Raw genomic sequence first — 19,452 nt, 5'->3', positions numbered from 1 at the left:
CGGCCATTTTCTGGAAGTGAGCTAGCCCACTGCGGTGGCTCTCCGCACTAAATTTTTCGAGGCTAACCAGTGTTTGCTTTGTGGAAATCCCGTTGGCACGGCGAGAGGCGGAATAGATGGCCCGCGCGAGCCCCCCCCCCCCCCCCCCCCCCCCCCTCCCCCGCCCGCCGCCGCTTACACACACACACACACACACACACACACCATGGTGCCTGATGGGGCTCGGCCATTTTCTGGAAGTGAGCTAGCCCACTGCGGTGGCTCTCCGCACTAAATTTTTCGAGGCTAACCAGTGTTTGCTTTGTGGAAATCCCGTTGGCACGGCGAGAGGCGGAATAGATGGCCCGCGCGAGCCCCCCCCCCCCGCATCCCTCCTCCGCGCGGTCACGTGTTTCCTCCGTGTTTTCAGTTCGACATGTGCCGTGACGGGGCCAGACACAATTCTGCCTTTCTTTACGGCCTAAATAGGCCGAGTGATGCCAGAAATAATCATTTTTTACGTCAGTCTTATTTTGAGCTGGAAAGGGGGCACGTGGGTCTGCTGAAATGCATCTTCACACTGAGGAATCAATAAAGTCTTTCAGGAGTTTCGATGGGGCAGGAAGGAACTCGAACCTCTCAGGAATCAACCCGGCAACCTGCAGGCTTAAAGTGAAAGTTCAGCCAGAGTCGGGCCCGGTCTCATCTGGTTTCGATTCCCCCTGCCCGGTCCAATGAAACCTGAGCGGCTTTAGAGGAGAACTGAATTATGGCTCCATCAATAAATACCATCTTTCCCCCCTTTTGAAGCTCCCTCCGTGATGGAAAGTGGGACAGTGTCACGTGTTAAAAATTATTAGCCGATTCCTCGCCACAAATTTCCCCCGAGGTCCGGGGATGGCGGTGACTTTATCTATTCTGACAGCAAGCAGACCGAGTGTCAGAACTAGTTTCGATCCAACCTGCACTCGAGAGAGAGAAAAAAATGGGACAAAGGTGAAGCGAAAGGAGAAGAAGAGAGATTATTTCGTCTATGATGGGCTACAGGGGAAAGATTTCGTGACCATGGTGGATAATTTTACCAGCTGGTGAAGAGTCAGCTCTTGAGTCATTTGGAGGAGCCTATAAAGCATGTGTATAATCTCCCCCCCCTCTTTAATCGTGCCTCTCACAGAACAAGATGCTTTTTTGTAGGGGGAAGAATTAGCCTCGGGACAAGAGGAAGTTTTTGTCTTTTTTTTTTTTTTTTTTTTTTTTTTTAAGATGAAGATGGAAATGGTCCCATTGGTTCAACTTTCATCAACATTTTCTGTTTCTAAAACAATTGGATGTTCCCATCGGCCCTGACCAGGATTCAAAAGCAGAAAAGTTGACTTCCACTCCGGCACACAACAAAACTGTCCGGAAAAAAAAGGCGATCCGCGTCATCTCTTCAACACGCCCGATCCAATCTTCAAGCCAATCTCCTTCTTTTCCTTCCGGCATGTCCCATTAGCGGTTGCCACAGCGTATTATCCATATCTTTGCAAGAACACATTGCATGTGCCAAGACAAAAAGCAGGGTTGTAATAGTTTGACATTTATTATTGGTGTTTGTTTTTATTTTGTTCGTTTTAATTAGTTTTTAGATCAGATTTGCTGGATTGTACTTATTTATTTTTGTATTTATTTTGGGGAGAATGCTTCCTTTCATTTTTTTATGAGCTTTAGTGTTAGTTTTAATTTTTTAATAGTTGGCGTATTTGTCGAGGGAAAGAAAAAAAAAAGTATAAAAGTATTCAAGTATTTTGTTTTTTATTGTATCTTGTTAACTAAATACCCCCCCCCCATTTTAATTTTAGCTATTTGGGTAGTTTTTTTGTTAACTCTAATAACCTTGTCCTAAACAAGGTGTTCTGGAATAAGAATTCAACGGATGAAGTCATCACTTTCCATCCATCTTAGGGGCCCGCCATGTTTTGCAATCTCGCGTCCGCAGCGCGAATGGCTACGGGTTGATAGCATGATGCTACGAACAAGATGTTAGCTAATTTACGTTGGGTTGATGAATTCATGTTGAAGTCTTATTCCACGACGGCAATTTTGATCATACTACCGCGTTTTGACGAGTGGAGGCACGTGTAACTTATTCTTACAAAAACTTTTTGGCGGTTTAGTTCCATTTTAAAAGCAAGGTGGAGCAACCAGAGACTTTTGGCATCATGTCACACCACATTTGTGGTTCCACCGTCATAACTAACCCTCCTGATAGAAACAAAAACTATAATGTGGCCTGAAGTGAAAACAAATTTGACACCTCAGAGATCAATGTGAAAGATTAAGAAGAAAAAAAAATGCCCAAAGCAGCTAAGTGGTCGCCTGCAGGCTCTTTCTTGCCCTGCGCAGGTTGCGACCCCGCAGGCGCAGGCGGATTGAGCCGTTTGTTGTGGTAAACTGCCGAGCCTCTCTCTCCGGCTCTCTGAAGACCTCTGACAGGCTCACATCAATCGGCCAACCACCGCAGCCTCAAGGGCCGCTTCCACTCGCGTGGTCCTACTTTGACCCGCAGAGGTCACAGTGTAAATGAGAGTTTGTCTTCCTAAATTGAATCCTTGTCTCGCCGCACGGCAGCCGCACCATGCGGCCTTAACCGCCCTCGCATTCTTCCAGAGTTCCGATCAAAAGCCCAACATCAAGCGCACAAATAACACTGGATATGTCTTGTTGGAATGATCCATGTTCTACCGTCACCGCTGCTTGACAGATGACAGAAAGAAAGAGAACGAAAGGATGTAGAAATGAGTACGCTTAAGATTGAGATGAAGTTCCGCCCCTGGAAAGGTTTCCACCCTGCGGGGAATCAGCGGGAGCTTTGTATCGGACTAATTGCGGGAATGTGACTCCCCTCCTGCGCTTCCAGTCCAATTACGGGCCTCTGCGCTCCCGAGGTGCCCAATGGCAGGCTTCAACTTGTTCGAAGGTTGGGAGTGGGCTGCGGGGGTGAAACGCCGGTTGATCCAGTCACAAGGACGTTTGTTGGAAACATTTTTGGACATTCAGTAAATGGATTCAATTCATTTCATGTCAGGCTTTATAGAACGAGTCACTGAGTTCGGCGACATTTGATGGGTATCAAATAATACTTTGACTGCTTTGTAAGAAAGGAGACATCGTCAAGTCTCAGCCTCCCTTCTCTCGATGTCCATCCGTCTCTATCCTTCTCCCTGTCCGCCCACACCGTTTGCCCCCTCCCGTCATTTTCTGGGGAAAGTCGGGAATGCTGCGGACAGATCCGTCTGACCTCAAAGTCTGCCGACACCTGTCCGCTGCTCATTTAGAACTTTTACTCGCTCACTTTTCCACAGGCAGCGCCAGACAGAGCGCAGCTTTTATCTCCTCGCTGATTGATTTCCGTCCGTCCGCCGCGCACCTTTTGGAACCACTGATCAGATAGATGTCTTTTTTTTTTAAGTGTCGGAGCAGACAGTGGAGAAGAATAAAGTTTTTCCTCTTGCGATACAAAATGGTGACGATTGCCTCAGCCGATAAACTTGTTTGAATTCTCGATCTCTCATAACAGTCGGCTTCGGACTTGACGAAAACTAACGACATCACTAAAACTAGCATTGGGAAAATATTTTCATGGATGTAATGAAATAAAAATGAAAGTTAAAATGAACAAAACCTAACTGGAGCGACATTTTACATTTACAAAACGATCTACAATTGTAGTGGAAATGTATGCCATTTGAAATGCATTTATTTTGGTATTACCGAGAGAGGGACCTGCCACGGTCATTTTAAAATCAGCCCGAAATGCAAAATTTCACACGCAAACTAAGAAAAACGAACAAAAACAAGACTAAAGCTCAACGTTTTTGAAATGACTAAAGCTAATCAAAACAATCCAAGCCACCCTAAAAACAAATTCCAAACTAACTACATTTAAAAAGCAAAACGAAATTAAAAACTCACCGCAATGAAAATTCCCCAACTATAGTAACCATGCTGTGTGCAAAATGAAAAGTTGACCAAAAAAAAAAAACACAACACAAGTCATTGAGCACACGAAACAGACAAATAAAATTGAAATGTTAGTCATGGGAACAACGTTGTGATACTGTACGAGAAACAAAGACAACGACACGCCACTTGATCAGCAAACCGAGACAATCAAATGCCTGGCGCGAACACACCAGTGTCGAAAGGATAAAGCGCAGCACAAAAGCTGAAAATGAGCCCCATAAATACCACAACGTGCTTTGACAAGCGAGAGACGAGGGCACCGGGCTGTTTTGCCAAAGGATATCGAAAAGACGCATTCCAAAGTCTCTTTGATTACACTTTGGTTTCTCATTGAACTCAAGCCAACATTTCCAAGATTGTCCTTTTTCTTTTTTCTTCTTTTTTTTTTTTAATGATATTTATGGACACAGTATATTGTTATGTCAGAGAACATGCGTGATTTTTATAATTGGGGTGTTTTGTGTGAATGTATGGATCCCTTTGGTCCTTAAGACCCATTTCCGTTTTTTTTTTTTTGCTTTGCACAACTCATCAGGGTCGGTGGGAGGAGGGGACTCTCTCGTGTCGGACAGCTTACTGCAATTAAAATTTATTTAAGGCTCACAGGGAATCCTTTCACTCTCAAATAAATCCCAGTGAATTCCTCTGACTCTGACAAGGTTTTTCCCTCCCTGTAATTATCCTCCAGCGCCTCAACATCAGCCCCCCCCTCCCTTCAACCTTTCACTATTCCTCACAGTTTTGCACTTGTAATTAAATCATAAAACTACTTCTGCAAGAAAAAAAAAAAGATGATGTTCAATCACATGAGTAAACCGGCTTGAGAATTACACCCTGGTCCTTTTTTAGAGATACGCATGGGGAAAAACAAGTAATGAGAGCTAGTCAATATTTATGGAAGGAATTTGACGTTCTTTATTTGTATTTTGTGGGTGACTATTTTTCTCTGGTTCCCATCAACCGCTTTTATTTTGATGGGTTTGCTAAAATCCATAATTCCGACCTAAAAATGGATACATTGGGGATTTTTCTTCTCTCTCTCTCTCTCTTTGCTCATTGTGCATGTAGCGTAGTTTTGTTTTTTTTTTTTTCATTTATCTGTACAGTACTTCTTCTCTTGATGTACTTTGGCCGCTTCTGAATCAAGGGCACCACAAAGCAATCGTGCAACCAAGCGAGAGTAGCCCAGTGTAACGTGACGCTTGCTTTGCCGATGACAAGTTACAACAGGCCGGCCGGCTCTTCTAATCAGATTCTCCTGATGGATCTGCAAAGTGCAGCTCCCGTACACACGAAGCTCTTTGTCGTCGCTTGATGGACCCTCGCTGGCTCGCTCGCGATTGTCCGTTTCATATCTTTTTATGATTTTTTTTTTTCTTGCCCTTGTGGCCTGAATGCCTAATTTAACATGGCCCTTTTGTTGGCTGCTCTTTTGTCTCGAGCTCTTTCGAAGCGTCCAGCGGGTGCCGCCGTGTTGTTCGGGTCCCGGGGGCCACTCAGTCGTCTCCCATTGTGCCCCCGTGACACCGGGTCCTTGGGCAAGGCATCAGAGCTGTCAGTTCTCTCTGTCACACTTCTCCCGCAGGCAAGATGTGGCCAGCCCACAGCACAGCGAGGGGCCCTAAAGCCCCAGGAAGAGCGCTCGTCTCCAAACATGCCTACCTTGGTTGTTTAGCAACCGACACCGCCTGTCAGCGTTTGTCGGTCCGCGCTTGGCCGCCGTGTGACGGAGCGCCGCTTTGGCGGGTTACAGCGACGCTAACCAAACAACACGACGGCTGCTTTTGTCGCCGCCGCGAAGAGGAGGAGCGACCAGGAAACCGCACCATGTGTCCTTTGATGGCACCTCGTCATGGGAAGATCAAGCGTGCACGCAAAGCGCCATGTCTCACTCGGAGGAGTGGAACTGTGGCGTCACTGAAATCTGCTTGAATTCTCATTTATCACATTGGTAAACATTTGTTGACAGCCACACACCCACTTCAAGGGCGTTGGTGCCCCTCTTCCCGCAAGCTAGTCGTGCAGCACATCCAAACAAGCGACCATCCACGCTGATATTTGCCCCTATGAGCCTTTAATAAACATAACATGGATGCTTTTGAAATATTTTGTTTTTGGAACGGAAGTTGAAGTAGGCAGACAAAAACCCACCCAAGCACAGGGAGAGTTGAACCCACAATCTGTCGAGTGCGAGGCAGACCTGCTAACCACCACTGCACGGCACCGCCACATGAGCCATTGAAGTAAATTGCTTTGCTCCCATCTTGTAGCATTTTGGTTCCAAGCAACTATGTTGAAGTAAGTTGAGGAGCTTCGTTAAGAGCGCTTTGCCAAGTAACTATGTTAAGGCTAGTTGTGGAGCTTTGTTTGTGGTGATGGCCACCATTTTGTCGCATCTTGTTGCCAAGAAACTATTTTGAAATAAGTTGAGGAGCTTCGCTAGCAGTGTTTTGCCACTATTTTGTGGCATCTCGCTGCTGGAGAACGATGTTGGGGTGAGTTGAGGAGCGTCATAGGTAGTGCTTTTGTCACTGTCACGTGGCATATTGAAGCCAAGGAACTTCATTAGCCGGAATCTTGGTGCCAAGGAACTATGTTGAGGTCAGTTGAGAAGCTTCATTCGTAGAGTTTTGCCACCTTTTATGGCAGGGGTAGGGTCCTCCGGTTCCTTGAGAGCCATATCCTGCCTGTTTTAGAGCTCTCCCGACACCAACACACCCGATTTTATTGCTCAGGATCGTTTCAGGCTTCTACAGAGCTTGCCGATGAGCTGATCGTTTGAATCAGGTGCGTTGGGGTAGCGAGGGGTCCAAAATAGGCAGGATATGGCTCTCGGGGAACCGGAGTTCCCTACCCCTGATTTATGGCATGATGGTGAAGTTGAGGAGCTTCGCAAGTCGTGCTCTGCTGCCATCTTGTGGCATCTTGGTGTCAAAGGATGATGTGGAAGTAAGTTGAGGAGCTTCACCAGGAGTGCTTTAACCAGCCAGCATCTTGGTGCCAAGGAACTATGTTGAAGTGAGTTGAAGAGGTTTACAAGTATGGCTTTGCCGCCATCTTGTGGTATCTGTAGGCAATTAAAAGGCTTTCGAGTGGGGACGTCAAGTGCAGATTTTTGCTGTTCACGGCGGGCCATCCAAAGGCACTCGGTGTAGCCCTGCTTACCTTTAGGCTTTGGCCGGCTAATCCTTTGAGGCCGCTCGTTTCAAAGTGATTCTTTTCGCTCTTCTCAGTCCGACTGTTGTTTGTACACAGAAGAAGTAACCACTGTATGAGTGAATATATTCCCTCTAAGGAGGTTTTGCCGAACTCTGCCACCCCTCAAACCGTCGCAGGAATAAGCTTCCACCAAACCAAAAGAGCGTGACCAGATTCAATTCTCATGTTGATGTCATTCAACGAGGTGAGCTTGCGAACGGCAGCGAAAGAAAAGCCCGAGAGTGGCGGCTGGCAGCGACCCACCGAGCGGGCTTCCTCTTCCTTTCATCTCCTCTCTAATCTGGTGTTTGCACAGCTCTCCGTCTTGTCAACATAGTTTGTTTCGCTTTTATACCCGTCAATACGGTTGCGTCGCTCCCGCTCAAGGCATCGGCCGCATCTCAAAAGGTTGCCGCTGAGAGATCGCCAGCCACAACATTTCCACAGCCACGATCCTTCCCTTTTGTCGGCAAAACAATTAAGGCCGCAATGAAAACGTGCTTTTGTCACTGGAAGTCTGCAAATTTGCTCTTCTTTTAACACCGTTAGAAATTTGTGAAGTTGTTGTCGTGAACGCTTACAAGACTGCAGGCCAATTGTCTAACGAGTGAACTATTCTCATTCAAGAAGATTCATTCAAACATCCAATGGTGTTCATTATAATGGAAAGTAAGTTATTGCTTGTGTTTGATTAAGAAAAAAAAAAAAAGGTCAGAAAAGGACCTTAAAAAAATAATAATTGGGGGTTGGGGAATCTCTGTCGTCTTTGTGGGCTCCCTAATGCCTCTGGGCGCCACATTGATGAACGAGGGCTCCCTGTTTGCATTTGCTTTATTTTCATCAGTACACTACAACCAACATAATAATGCGTGATTGTTAAAAAAAGAAAAAGCTCAATGTACCGTAAGAAAGTGCGACTGCGATCATGAGAGGGGACTGAACACCTCCGAGTGGAGCAGACAGAACGGGAAAAGCCTTATTTTTCTTCCAGCTCGACAGTCAAATGAGTCATGTTGGAGCGTGTCGCCATCACGCAGACGTTTGACAGTTGAACATTAACGCTGACAATTCCAAAGACTAACTCGGGGTAATTAGGGGAGGCGATTCCGGACAGATGTGGACGGGTGGGCGGGGGCCGCTACAAAAGGCTCTATTATTGGGCTGGAGTCAATCCAGTCGCCTCTCCCATGACTCCGTTAAAAGTAGCCGCCAAGTCGTTGGCAAAATGGTCTCTCTTTGCAGTGTAGTTATTCAAGTTTATTCAAGGCATGATGTCACTTTAGGGTGTGACATCACGTCAGGGTGCATTTAGTGTGGGGGTGGAGGGGGGGGGCACGTCGTGTTGACTGCTGGGCAATTAGCCACACCGCGTTCATTCCCAAACACTCAAACGGACGTGGCTCAGTTCAGCGTAGCAACTGGATATTTTGCCAACAGCGGGAATGTCAACATGAACAGGCGTGCCGCGTGCCTCCTCTGGCCCACTGTGGGCGCGTCAGGTGTCTTTCTGTCGGCGGCAGATTGCCTCCATGTGGAGAGGATGCGAAGCCGAGTCACATGACGGGATCACCGTTTGACATTTTGAAATATACTCTTTATGTAATGTTAAAACTAGCACACGTATTCAGTGGTGTGATAAACGCATAGCACAAAAAAGGCTGTTGTGGAAAGTCACAAGTGTCAGTTTGAAAATGCCGGGAATATTTGAGTTCGGGGGGGGGGGGAATACCACCCCAAATTTAGGACGATGAATTCAAAACAAAGTTTTTCCTTGAGCTACTGTACTAGCTTTCAATCGGATGTTTTTTTTGGCTTTGCCTTGTGAACTCAACTCGCAACAAGCAGCATTCTGCCAAATGGTGAACATTTCTTCAAAAGGAAACATCAAGCTGTTTATTGTCACTCCCTGTTGAGGTTTACCGTCAAGCTAAACATAAAACAAAGAGTTTTAGAATTTGTATATTTGAAATAACCGCAAAGGTTAGCTTTTTAGGCCACTTAATGCTCATGGTAAATAGCATCTACGTTGCGGTGCTATAACCTTTGAAGTCATTCATTGCAATTCACAATCATACTTACGATGCATCATTTTGGATTTCAGATCAGCCCATTTTTCGAGTACAAGAGACATTATAAGGGAGTAGAAAAAGGCTACTTGAACGGGGTGCGTATATGTAGTATCATATTAGCAGAGTATGAGTTGCGGTGGTTAGCAAAGCATTTGTGTAGTGATCAGGACAAAGTCTGATGAAGATCTTGGATGAATTTGAAAAGCCATGAAACAAAAAAATCATACCAGTCTGTTCTGGTTGACAGGTTTCTTTACCTTTTCTTTCTTTACCTTTCTCTGGTTTCTGGGGGAAACGGATGTATTTTGTGAAGCCAACATATGTTCTACGGCCTACTATTGAAGAGCGGAAAAAGGTAGAATCAAACTCATTTTTCTGGTGAATCAAGAGAATCTGTTCTTTCATTTGGTCGATTTGGTGTATATGTAATTGTAGAACATAATGTTCTGTTGTTCTTGAAAAGTCATATATTCTTTATCCTCTGCGATTTACTAATATTAGTGCCGTACTGATGAGCCGAAAAGCATTTTTATTTTATTATTACATGATGGAATATTAATGTGGTGACCACGGTCAGTGCGTCAGCGGCACCCCAGTGCCCTCTACTGGCCAACCGCCACTTATAACATTCTTCAACGTTTAGAACCGAGCAGAGGTCATGCACGAAAACAAGGTGAAGGCGGGGATTTGGCCCTAGAGGTGGGCCCCGTGCATGTTCAACCCCGATGTAACATGGGGTCCCAGTGTTGTTCTTGAACAAATCTCCAGGCTTTGTGGTGCTGATGCCCCGCCTCCTCTCGCTCTGCTCGTGTTGCTTATGTGCGTTTTGACAAAGAAAGAGGTCCCGCAAACAGCCATCTCCACACCTCTCTTAGCTGCACCGCTCACCCAACTCGAGCATTTTCCTTTCAGCTGACGAAAATATACCACACACGCTACAAAGCTGAATCACGGAGAGTGGCCAGCGCTTTCTCGCCAATTTCAAAGAGCAATGCAAGTATTGAGAGGTTCATATGAAAGAGGAGAAAGCGCAGGCTCCTGTTCAATTAGAGGCCTTGAAATGTTTATAGGGTTTGTTATTTTATTTTTTCTTCTTCAAAGGGGCAAAAAGAAGTACCCCCCCCAAACAAGTCAAGCAGCCTGGAACCTTTATGAAAGTGCCAAATATGAATCACGGCCCCGTGGATGCCAGACAGGCCTTTCCTGTGTTGCTAGGAGAGCCCCTCGTACTGGAACCGGCCGGGTGGCAACAGAGGGGGGGTTTGAGCACTTCAGCTGCCATTTACACACAGAGCTGCGCACCAGATATGACTTGATGCTCCCATTCCCTCCCCTCAGCCTGGGTGGTCCACGCTGGATTTTATACTGCCCCCTATTAGCACCATGAGCCGGTGATTTATGCAGCTGTCGGCTTCAACTTCATCAGGCCTGTCAGCCAACGGTGAATTGCGGGCACGCTGGCGAGGCCTTCTCGCCAAGCGCCTCCCACTTGAAGGTCAAAGTAAGCCACCCCGGAGAGGCTGGGGGGGGAGGAGCTGAGACCAATACAATTTGGATAAATCACAAGCGCTCTTAGCACCGAGGCCTGCGATGCGGAGACGGTCCAATCTAAACATCTGGCCAGCTGCGCGTAAGGAAGACACTGTTTGACTCAAAGCAAGGTGAGAAAGAAGTCATTCACGACGCCCCAACGGGTGACCCGCTCTGTCAGAAAACACAGACTGTACAGTGCTTTCAATGACAGTGCTATGGAAGAGCCACGATATTTCCAGTACAACTTAGCTAATGCCGGCCTTACAAGCTAACCGTTTTCCCAGCCTCGGACTGACAACTGAAAGTCTGAGTTTTAGACTTTTAGCGGAATCCCGGCGCGCTCCCGTCATCTCAGTCGGTTAGTGTAAGGTGGACATCTCATCTCTTTTTGGTCCCCTCGTCTTGGCCTTTTGGTAATATCAAACATGTTTGATAGTTATAACGCATCTTTTAGTCTTTGTGGTGACGTGACACAAACAACAACAACCAATACGTGAGAGCTAACAAAGACGGAAACGGGCAACTTGGCTAACAATCATGAGAGCAACGTGGACGAAAGGGACACCCCGGCGAATCCAGCTTGTGTTCCATAGCATAGCATTGCATAGGATAGCATAGCACAGCATAGCATGTTATAGAATGGGACATTGTAGCCAAGCTCCAAAAAAAAATTGGCATTTTTTTTTTTCACTGTTTCTTTTTCACTTGTGCTTTACTTGTAATTAAACAGAGGCTTAGCAGATACTTTGCAAGTGATCAATCGGTTCAGTCCCTACTCAGGCTGCTTTCGTACCTGTTTTCCATTGCATGGTGCTTACTCGTCTCAGTGTGGCTCAACGCTTGCAAATGCGTTTTTGGTGAGGCATCTGTAGTTCATAAAATTACTCTCATGAGTTTTTACCGCTGGGGAAAACCAATAGTTAAACTTCAGCACTTGTCAAAATAATAGTTGACAGTGTAATGATGTTGAAAGAGACAGCACAGTTGGGTCGCGGTTAGCACGTCGGCCACAAATCTTTCCCGAGGTATTCTCCAGGTACTCCGGCTTCCTCCCGCATTCCACAAACATTCTTGCTCAGACTCGAAATTGTCTCTAAGTGTGAATGTGAGTGGTAATGGTTGTTTGTATTTACTGTACGCGCGCTGCAATTAGCTAGAAGTAGCAGAAAGTGATTGACTGACTCATAATAAACTTGTGTTTGTGGTCTTGCACCATCAGATGTACCTTCAAAGGTTTAGGTGGAAAAAAAAATGGTGAAGCAGCCACTTCTAAAACCACAAACGGGTTTGATGAAGATATTTTTACACAGGTATAAAATGTTTGGTTGGGTTGTCTTTAAAGTACTTTTTAGCAAAACGTAATGGCTAGTCTACTTGCTTGCTAGCTAGCTAGCTATGCCACTACGCTATCCATTTCACTTTCGAAATAACACGCATGTGCCATTCATCCCAGCAACAGAAACGTCAATTAATCAGCCAGTCCCTCCGTGATTAAGTTAACGCCACCTGAATTTCCACCATGTATATTTTTTTTCATCCGCAATCGTAAATTACAGCTAACGCGGCATTTCACTTAAAAGCAAATCAACTTAGCACACATTCAAACGACATGTGACCTCACGGCAAAAGGTTCGAAATCGAAACACAAATTATTGTTCATGGCAGGGGGGGCTTACATTCTTGAAGAAGTTGGCAAACAGCTCACTTGTTCCTTTTTCGAAGCTTTATTGCTGACTCTTGAGCGTACCAGTGCGCCGTTGTTGGTTTGCGCGCGTTGACATGATGCAGCTGTATTGTGTTTGTCGCTCCTCCAGACCTACATCATCGTCGTCCACTTTTACCGGGAAATGTTGGTGTTGGCCGCATACGGGGTGCGAGTGCAGGAGTAAAGCCTCCCCCCTGGTGTGAAGTGGTTTGCCTAATTTATGCTGGTACAGGAGCACATATATTTTGAAGATGTGAAAGAAAACAAACAAAAACAAAAAAACACGTTTCGATACGCTAGAATGTTCAAACGAGTCCCAATTAGAAGCGTATAATTTGGCGACATATAATGATATTAAAGACGGCAGCTCGTTTCGGCCGAGCCAAGCTAACTTCGCTGGCGGCTGACCATAATTTCGGGTTCGCTTGCGTTCGCGCACAGGCGTGTAGGTGTCGGGAAACTGTGCGTGCATTCATGTGTTGTGAATCGCGAATGGTTGGTCGGAATTCAAAAATGCCTTTCGGGAGTCCAGAAGCAACATGAGTCTGGCATGAACTGGGGCGGCGTCGCAACGGTTTGTCTCACTGGAGGCTTTTGGATGCCAGTGTGTGTGATTTTTTTTAAATACAGTCTTTGGCCTACGTTATACACACGGCGACTTTCCAAGCGGTTGCGATGGTGACAAAGAAAACAGAGGCGCAACAAGCGTCTTTAACCGCAGGGGGAAAATGAAGGCAGTCAAGTCTCAAGTGAAACTATCGAGATTTACAGGAATGGTTTGCATCTTGGAAAATGCAATTATCTCCTCTCTGGTAAGTAGTTACCAGAATCAACGCACATTTTGTTTTCTGTGACAAGCACATGCTAATTAGCTTAGAATACGCGCATTGTTAAAATCCACATCGTCCACTCTATATCTGCACCTTTCGTGTCTTCCAGCTGTCCTCCAAGCAGAAGTAGTTTAGTTTTATTGTTGTTTTTTTTGTCTGTATGTGCCCTGTGATTGGCTGGCAACCAGTCCAGAGTACACAACAAATTCAGCTGGGAGAGGCTTTGACTCACCTGCGACCCTACTGCGGACAACCGCTATAGAAAATGGCTGGATGTTCTTGCCTCGCAGGTGGAATTACATTATTATTAGTGATGACATTTTAAATTATTGTTTTTTCCGCACTATAAGGCGCTTGTTATTGACTGGCCTATTTTAAAACTGTTTTCGTATATAGGGCGCACCACATTATAAGGCGCTTAGAATCGAAGCTAAAACAGTGGCTGCAGTTGCATCATGCATCCAGTAGATGGAGCCCCGTTAAACGGAATACTCACTTTGTTTTCGATGTGCTCATTTTTGTGTGGATAACTTATCTGTGACACGCCCAAAAGTGTTGAAAGGTAGCTTGCTTTTTTTACGATGACACATCTCATGTCGTTGTGAGTTATTTGAGGTCACCCAAACAAAGTTACCTCCAATTTGTTCGATGTCGACCGCATTGTCATTATCATTTCACTTATTTTTCAGGCACCGCTAATAGAGTCCGCTGCCACGCTTTGAGAATCACTGCTATATACAGAATATAAAAGCCTTGGATTAGTTGTTATTCATTGACTTATTCCAGGAATTTATGGCCTTAAGATCTCCAGCAGCAAAGCAAGACTATTTATGTGATTGAATGAAACGCGTCGACGGAGTTCCACCCGCCGCATCATCTCAGTGACAGGCTGCTGCAGAGGGACCACTTGAACGTGTGGTACTTTGCAAATAAATGCACGCGAGTGAGGAGAAAGCGAGGTTTGCTCAGCTCACTGGAGCGTTGTGACCCTTCGAGTTGGAGGCCAGACTGCCATTGAAGCATTCAGAGCGGATCCAACGGGGACTCCCGACTCCACCGATGCCGTCTGTTGACACTCGCGTACTCCATTGACTCTTTCATTAACCCTTACCTTCGTGTTATTTTTTTGCTTTTGTTTGTTAGTTTGTTCTTTTTAACTCCCATGCTCGGTTCATGACACGATAACCCCTGCCATGATACCCGGTTCTTTTGTTCCCCCTTGTGGTGGGATTAGATACAGTAAGGGGGGAAAGGGGGTTGTGTTGTTCAAGGATTAGAGGAATAATCCAAATGACAAAATGTAACGGGAAAGGGATTTCTAAATAGTGTTTAAAATACCACAAAACATAACTCGTCATTCCCTCTTCATGGCCATTTTATTTTATGATATATCATCATATCATAAAATATGTTTTAAATCACCTTTTTCTTCCATGGGGGGGGGGGGCAAGATTTTGTTGACGTCTTCTTTGTCATTGACAAATTGAAGAATGATGCTCTTAAATTGTGTATTTCAACATCCTCACACCCGGTTTCTAACCTCCCCCCGCCCCCCCCCCCACACACACACACACACATATCTAGAGGAAGGAAGAGCTAAATGACTCAGCACAAATGACATCAACAGGCTAATTGTTCTGACCATGGGCTAATGTGTTTTTGTTTTTCACTCAAACCAAATCAACCCTGTTACTCACAAATAAGAAACCAAATGTGTGTGTGTGTGTGTGTGTGTGTGTGTGTGTGTGTGTGTGTGTGTGTGTGTGTTAAAAAAAAACATTCAGCATGGATTGCTGTTAAGAATAACCGTGTGAAGCGTTTTTTGTTTTTTTTTTAATATCCCCACCCCTAAAATTGTCTGACTTGACTTTTAACTGACTTTATTTGGTGCAGGAAACTTCCCCGAGGCCAACACCGCTGTCAGCCTCTCTTAATTTTTAATCACCTGTAAGTGTCAGAGCAGCCAAAATCAATGTTTGCCTTGGCCCACGCTCACTTAACTTATCACGTCCTCCGAAAATGTGAAAATCTATTTACTCCAACTTTAACTTAATGTGCCTACTTAAAGTAATGGGGTGCATTTGCATGACTTAAAGGGGACATTTCAAAAATAAAACGGGGGGCCACATCGTGAGGTCAGCAGCAGAGCAGATGCTTAATTGCACATTTACCTCTTTACGGCCGAGTCTTGTGAATATTAGTGACGCTATCTTGTACAATCGAGTCGTTTTGCAGTGGTTCTTGCTAGTTTGGTTTCAGGTGGATAGAAAGGGCGCCCACTAGTGGTGAGACAAAGTCCTAACGACAGGAATGGATGGATTGAAAAATTGATACATAGTATTAATTAATAAAGTGAGCGAGCGTAAAGAATGCATTTTAAATGATAGGAAACATCCACATTTTTCTATCTCTGGAAATAGTTGTGACTGTAAACTTTTTAATTCATGATACCACATTGTATACTGGAAGATGTATTTCCTCTTATCTGGGACAGCAAGGCGTCGGTTCGTCTGCCTCACATAAAGTGTGAACAGGAGTCAGCGTGGCTCCCACTCATCTGCGACCGAGGAGGATATATTTCGATTATAATACAAATATCAACTAAAAGTGTTTTGCTAAAATGAAAAGAACTACGTTTCATTTTGAGATGATATATTCAAAATAAAATGGTGGTATGGAATGTTCATTATCTAATCGTACAGGTGTATTGACTATTCCGTTTTTTTTTTCTCTATACAGTGTACTGTAGATGCTGTTCTTTGTCCGTGAAGACCGTTTTTACAGAAAGAGCGACATAAGGTAATTTAAACACACACACACATCAAGAATAGACCGTTTAGTTACCAAAATTGCAACTCATGTGTAATTCCCTGAAACCATGAAGACAACATCAAGAAATCAACCAGACTGACTGTTAAACGCAGGAAACTTTGCAATTACAGTTGTAATATAGGAGACCAGGCATCAAGTTACACATGATGGCGCTCAAGTCACATGATCAATAACAGAATGTATGTTGAAAAACTAGTTTGGCTTCTTTTTAATTACAAAAAAAAAAAAAGCCAGAGCCCCTTTCCCATGAATTGAGATGCTAAGATGAAACCAAACGGCTCAGAAGTCCTCCTCCGCGTTCCGACTCTTGGACGATTTGAGCTCTTTGAGACGCTGGATGCAGTCGTCCACGCCGCGCTCGCCGTGAACTTTGTTATCCCGAGTGCGCACGTTCACGGTGTTGCTCGTCTTCTCCTTCTCCCCCACCACTATTTCACGAGAGCAACAAGTCGGGAGAGACATTAGAGAGGGAGAGCGGGTTAGGACGAGCAATGATCAAGTCACTGACCCAGGATGAAGTTGTACTGTGCCAGTTGGGCGTTTCGGATTTTCTTGTTCAGAGTGCATCCGGGATCTAGATCCACATCGCTCATGAAGCCGGCGTTGTGGAAGTCTTGTTGAACCTGGACAGTTAACAGAAAGAAAAAGGCGAGGCCACTGTAAAAAGTCTTCAAATGGACAACTTGCGGATCGTATTCCCACTCTGCTGCTTGCTGGTCAAATGTGAATGCAGTAAATCTCCGGTCCACTTGGTGGCAGTAATGCACCTCCAAGATGATGGGGCTGACCAGATAGCCACAGTTTATGTTCTCTTGGTACACCTACTTTCCCTGCTACCTCAAGAACGTCACAGTCCTTTTTGAGAACAGTATATTATCCTGCTTTCTTGCTTCTTACAGATGAAAACACGTTGAACTGAGTGCCGTCAATGCGTGTTCTGATGTGTGCGATATTCAAATTCATTTTTCATGATAGTTATTGTCACCAAACCATTACAAAAGATTGTGTCACCTTCACATTATTTCTGGTGCATGTCTACGGTTTTACGACGAGGAACTTTTTGATCGCTCGATAAGAAACTGTAATCTTGCGAGTGAAATGAAGCTTTTTTTATTCATGAGTTATTTAATGCATCTTATCGTCATAAATATTACAGTACTTCATTCTGAGAGTGAGGTGCACTATGAATAACATGTATTGTTATTAATATTAAAATGATTACGTGAACAGTTTTTGGGAGACCGAAGACCCGGCCAGCTTAGTGTGTTAGTACCCTCAAAAGGTTCCGGAACCTTTGGGGGCCAAGGCCTGTTGTGTGATGGACATAAAACATTTCAGGACGCTTGGTCCACTGCACCGAACGGCAGAAACAACAGGCCGCAGGATCCTTTTAGTTCCAGCGAAAGGTGCCGAGAACCAAAAGTTCCTTGGAACATCGGGTCGGGTGGAGATGCATCTTTATTTACCTTCTGAGCATACTCCTCACAGGTCGGTCCCACGGGTACGACCATAACTTGGCGAGGTGACAGCCAGAGCGGCCTGTGGGACATTTTATTAGCGCATGTCTCTTGCGATACGACCATACATCAAAAAAACCAGGGAATGCTTTCCAACGAACCATTTGCCTCCGTAGTTTTCGGTCAGGATGGCGATCATGCGCTCGACCGATCCCAGGATGGCTCTGTGGATGATCACCGGTCTCTTCTTGTCGTCTCCGTCAGGGCTGTGAAGAGGGTTGCGAAAATGGCAGCGATTGTCACAGCTGCAAATTTTCCATTTATTTACCTCACTGCAAGTCGCCTCTCATATGCGACTTCAATATAAAATAGCGAGTACAGTGGCACGCTCACTTACAAGCGGCTGAACTTACAGTAAAACTTTGGGTAGGAGCAAGCTTTGGATATGTTGCCGCTAGGTTGAAGTAAAAAAAATATATATTTAAAAAAATGGTACTGTAATGACTTGCATGATGGCAAGGAGAACTATTTTGCATGGATGTCTGCTTCTGACAAAGCAAAACATGAGTTTCTGCTTGAATATGAGACATTTTCATTGAACGATCCCGATTTCTCTGCCCGCCCCGTTGCAAGCCTGGGCTGTCAAAGAGTTGAACAGAACAGCGCTACAAAGCATCCCTCAAAGAGATTTGCATAGATTTTCCTCAGGCCGGATGAATTGTAGCCATCGAGCTGGATAAGCACCTAACAAAGGAGAGATTGAAGCGAATGGGTAGCTGGAAGTCCAGCTGGATGGTGGCACACTGATGGTATCGGCCGATGGCGTCCTTGATCTGAATGTCGATCTGCGTGGAAACGAGACAAGAAGTTAATCGAAGACGCGCGTCCCCCCCCGCCCGCTGATTGGCAGTTCGGGGCCTTGTTAGCTAGTTCACCTTTGGCCCGTAGAAAGCGCCATCTCCCGGGTTGAGAACCCATTTCTCCCCAAAGTCATTCAAGCTGTTCTCCAGTTGCTGGCAAAGAAGCAGAACACGCGTGCAATCATGAGATCCTGCAGTGCGACCTGGAAGCGGCGCGCAAGCCAATCGTCTGAATTCTGCGACCGTTCATTGTTCATAAATGATAACACATGCATTTGGATGGCATGAAAACGGGAGAGAATTATAAATGCTGAAGAGATTCTATATTTTTTCACAACCGGGGACGTGCGATCATAGTGGGCAGGTGAGGCAGTGCCGCCCCCTGCTGTCCCTTCCGCTGCATGTGAAGAGACAAAAAACAAAACATAACATAACATAACTTGTGATTACATTCCGTAAACGTGAATCACAACTTTCTATCTGCCAGCAGCAAAAAAAGTGAGTCATTTACGATCCCACCACTTCAACATAATCCGCAATGCATCATTGTACTACTTTCCTATTATTTATGGAGACCTGGAAGCGGCGCGCAAGCCAATCGTCTGAATTCCGCGACCGTTCATTGTACATAAATCATAACCCATACGTTTGGATGGCATGAAAGCGGGAGAGAATTATAAATGCTGAAGAGATTCTATATTTTTTCACAACCGGGGACGTGCGATCATAGTGGGCAGGTGAGGCAGTGCCGCCCCCTGCTGCCCCTTCCGCTGCATGACAAAAAAAATAAAACAAAACATAACTTGTGATTACATTCCGTAAATACCTGGAAGCGGCGCGCAAGCCAATCGTCTGAATTCTGCGACCGTTCATTGTTCATAAATGATAACACATGCATTTGGATGGCATGAAAACGGGAGAGAATTATAAATGCTGAAGAGATTCTATATTTTTTCACAACCGGGGACGTGCGATCCTAGTGGG

At 45.2% G+C, this 19,452-nt stretch overlaps 1 protein-coding gene across 1 annotated transcript in view; it reads right to left on the bottom strand.

The window, feature by feature from the left end:
• Positions 1-16,140: 16,140 nt before the first annotated feature.
• Positions 16,141-19,452, bottom strand: part of tars1 (threonyl-tRNA synthetase 1) — an 8,774-nt gene continuing 5,462 nt past the window's right edge. The window contains exons 12-17 of the mRNA XM_019885448.1: positions 18,544-18,714; positions 18,353-18,453; positions 17,770-17,874; positions 17,618-17,690; positions 16,660-16,774; positions 16,141-16,579 (exon numbers count right to left, since the gene is read on the bottom strand). Of these exons, the coding sequence (XP_019741007.1) occupies positions 16,431-16,579; positions 16,660-16,774; positions 17,618-17,690; positions 17,770-17,874; positions 18,353-18,453; positions 18,544-18,714 (714 nt within the window). The 3' untranslated portion in view covers positions 16,141-16,430. The remainder of the gene's footprint in view (positions 16,580-16,659; positions 16,775-17,617; positions 17,691-17,769; positions 17,875-18,352; positions 18,454-18,543; positions 18,715-19,452) is intronic.

Source organism: Hippocampus comes, unplaced genomic scaffold, assembly GCF_001891065.2.
Source record: "Hippocampus comes isolate QL1 unplaced genomic scaffold, H_comes_QL1_v1.1 scaffold78, whole genome shotgun sequence".
Classification (NCBI taxonomy): Eukaryota; Metazoa; Chordata; class Actinopteri; order Syngnathiformes; family Syngnathidae; genus Hippocampus; species Hippocampus comes.
The sequence above is the reverse complement of the archived record's forward strand: the minus strand, read 5'-3'. Positions and strand labels throughout refer to the sequence as shown.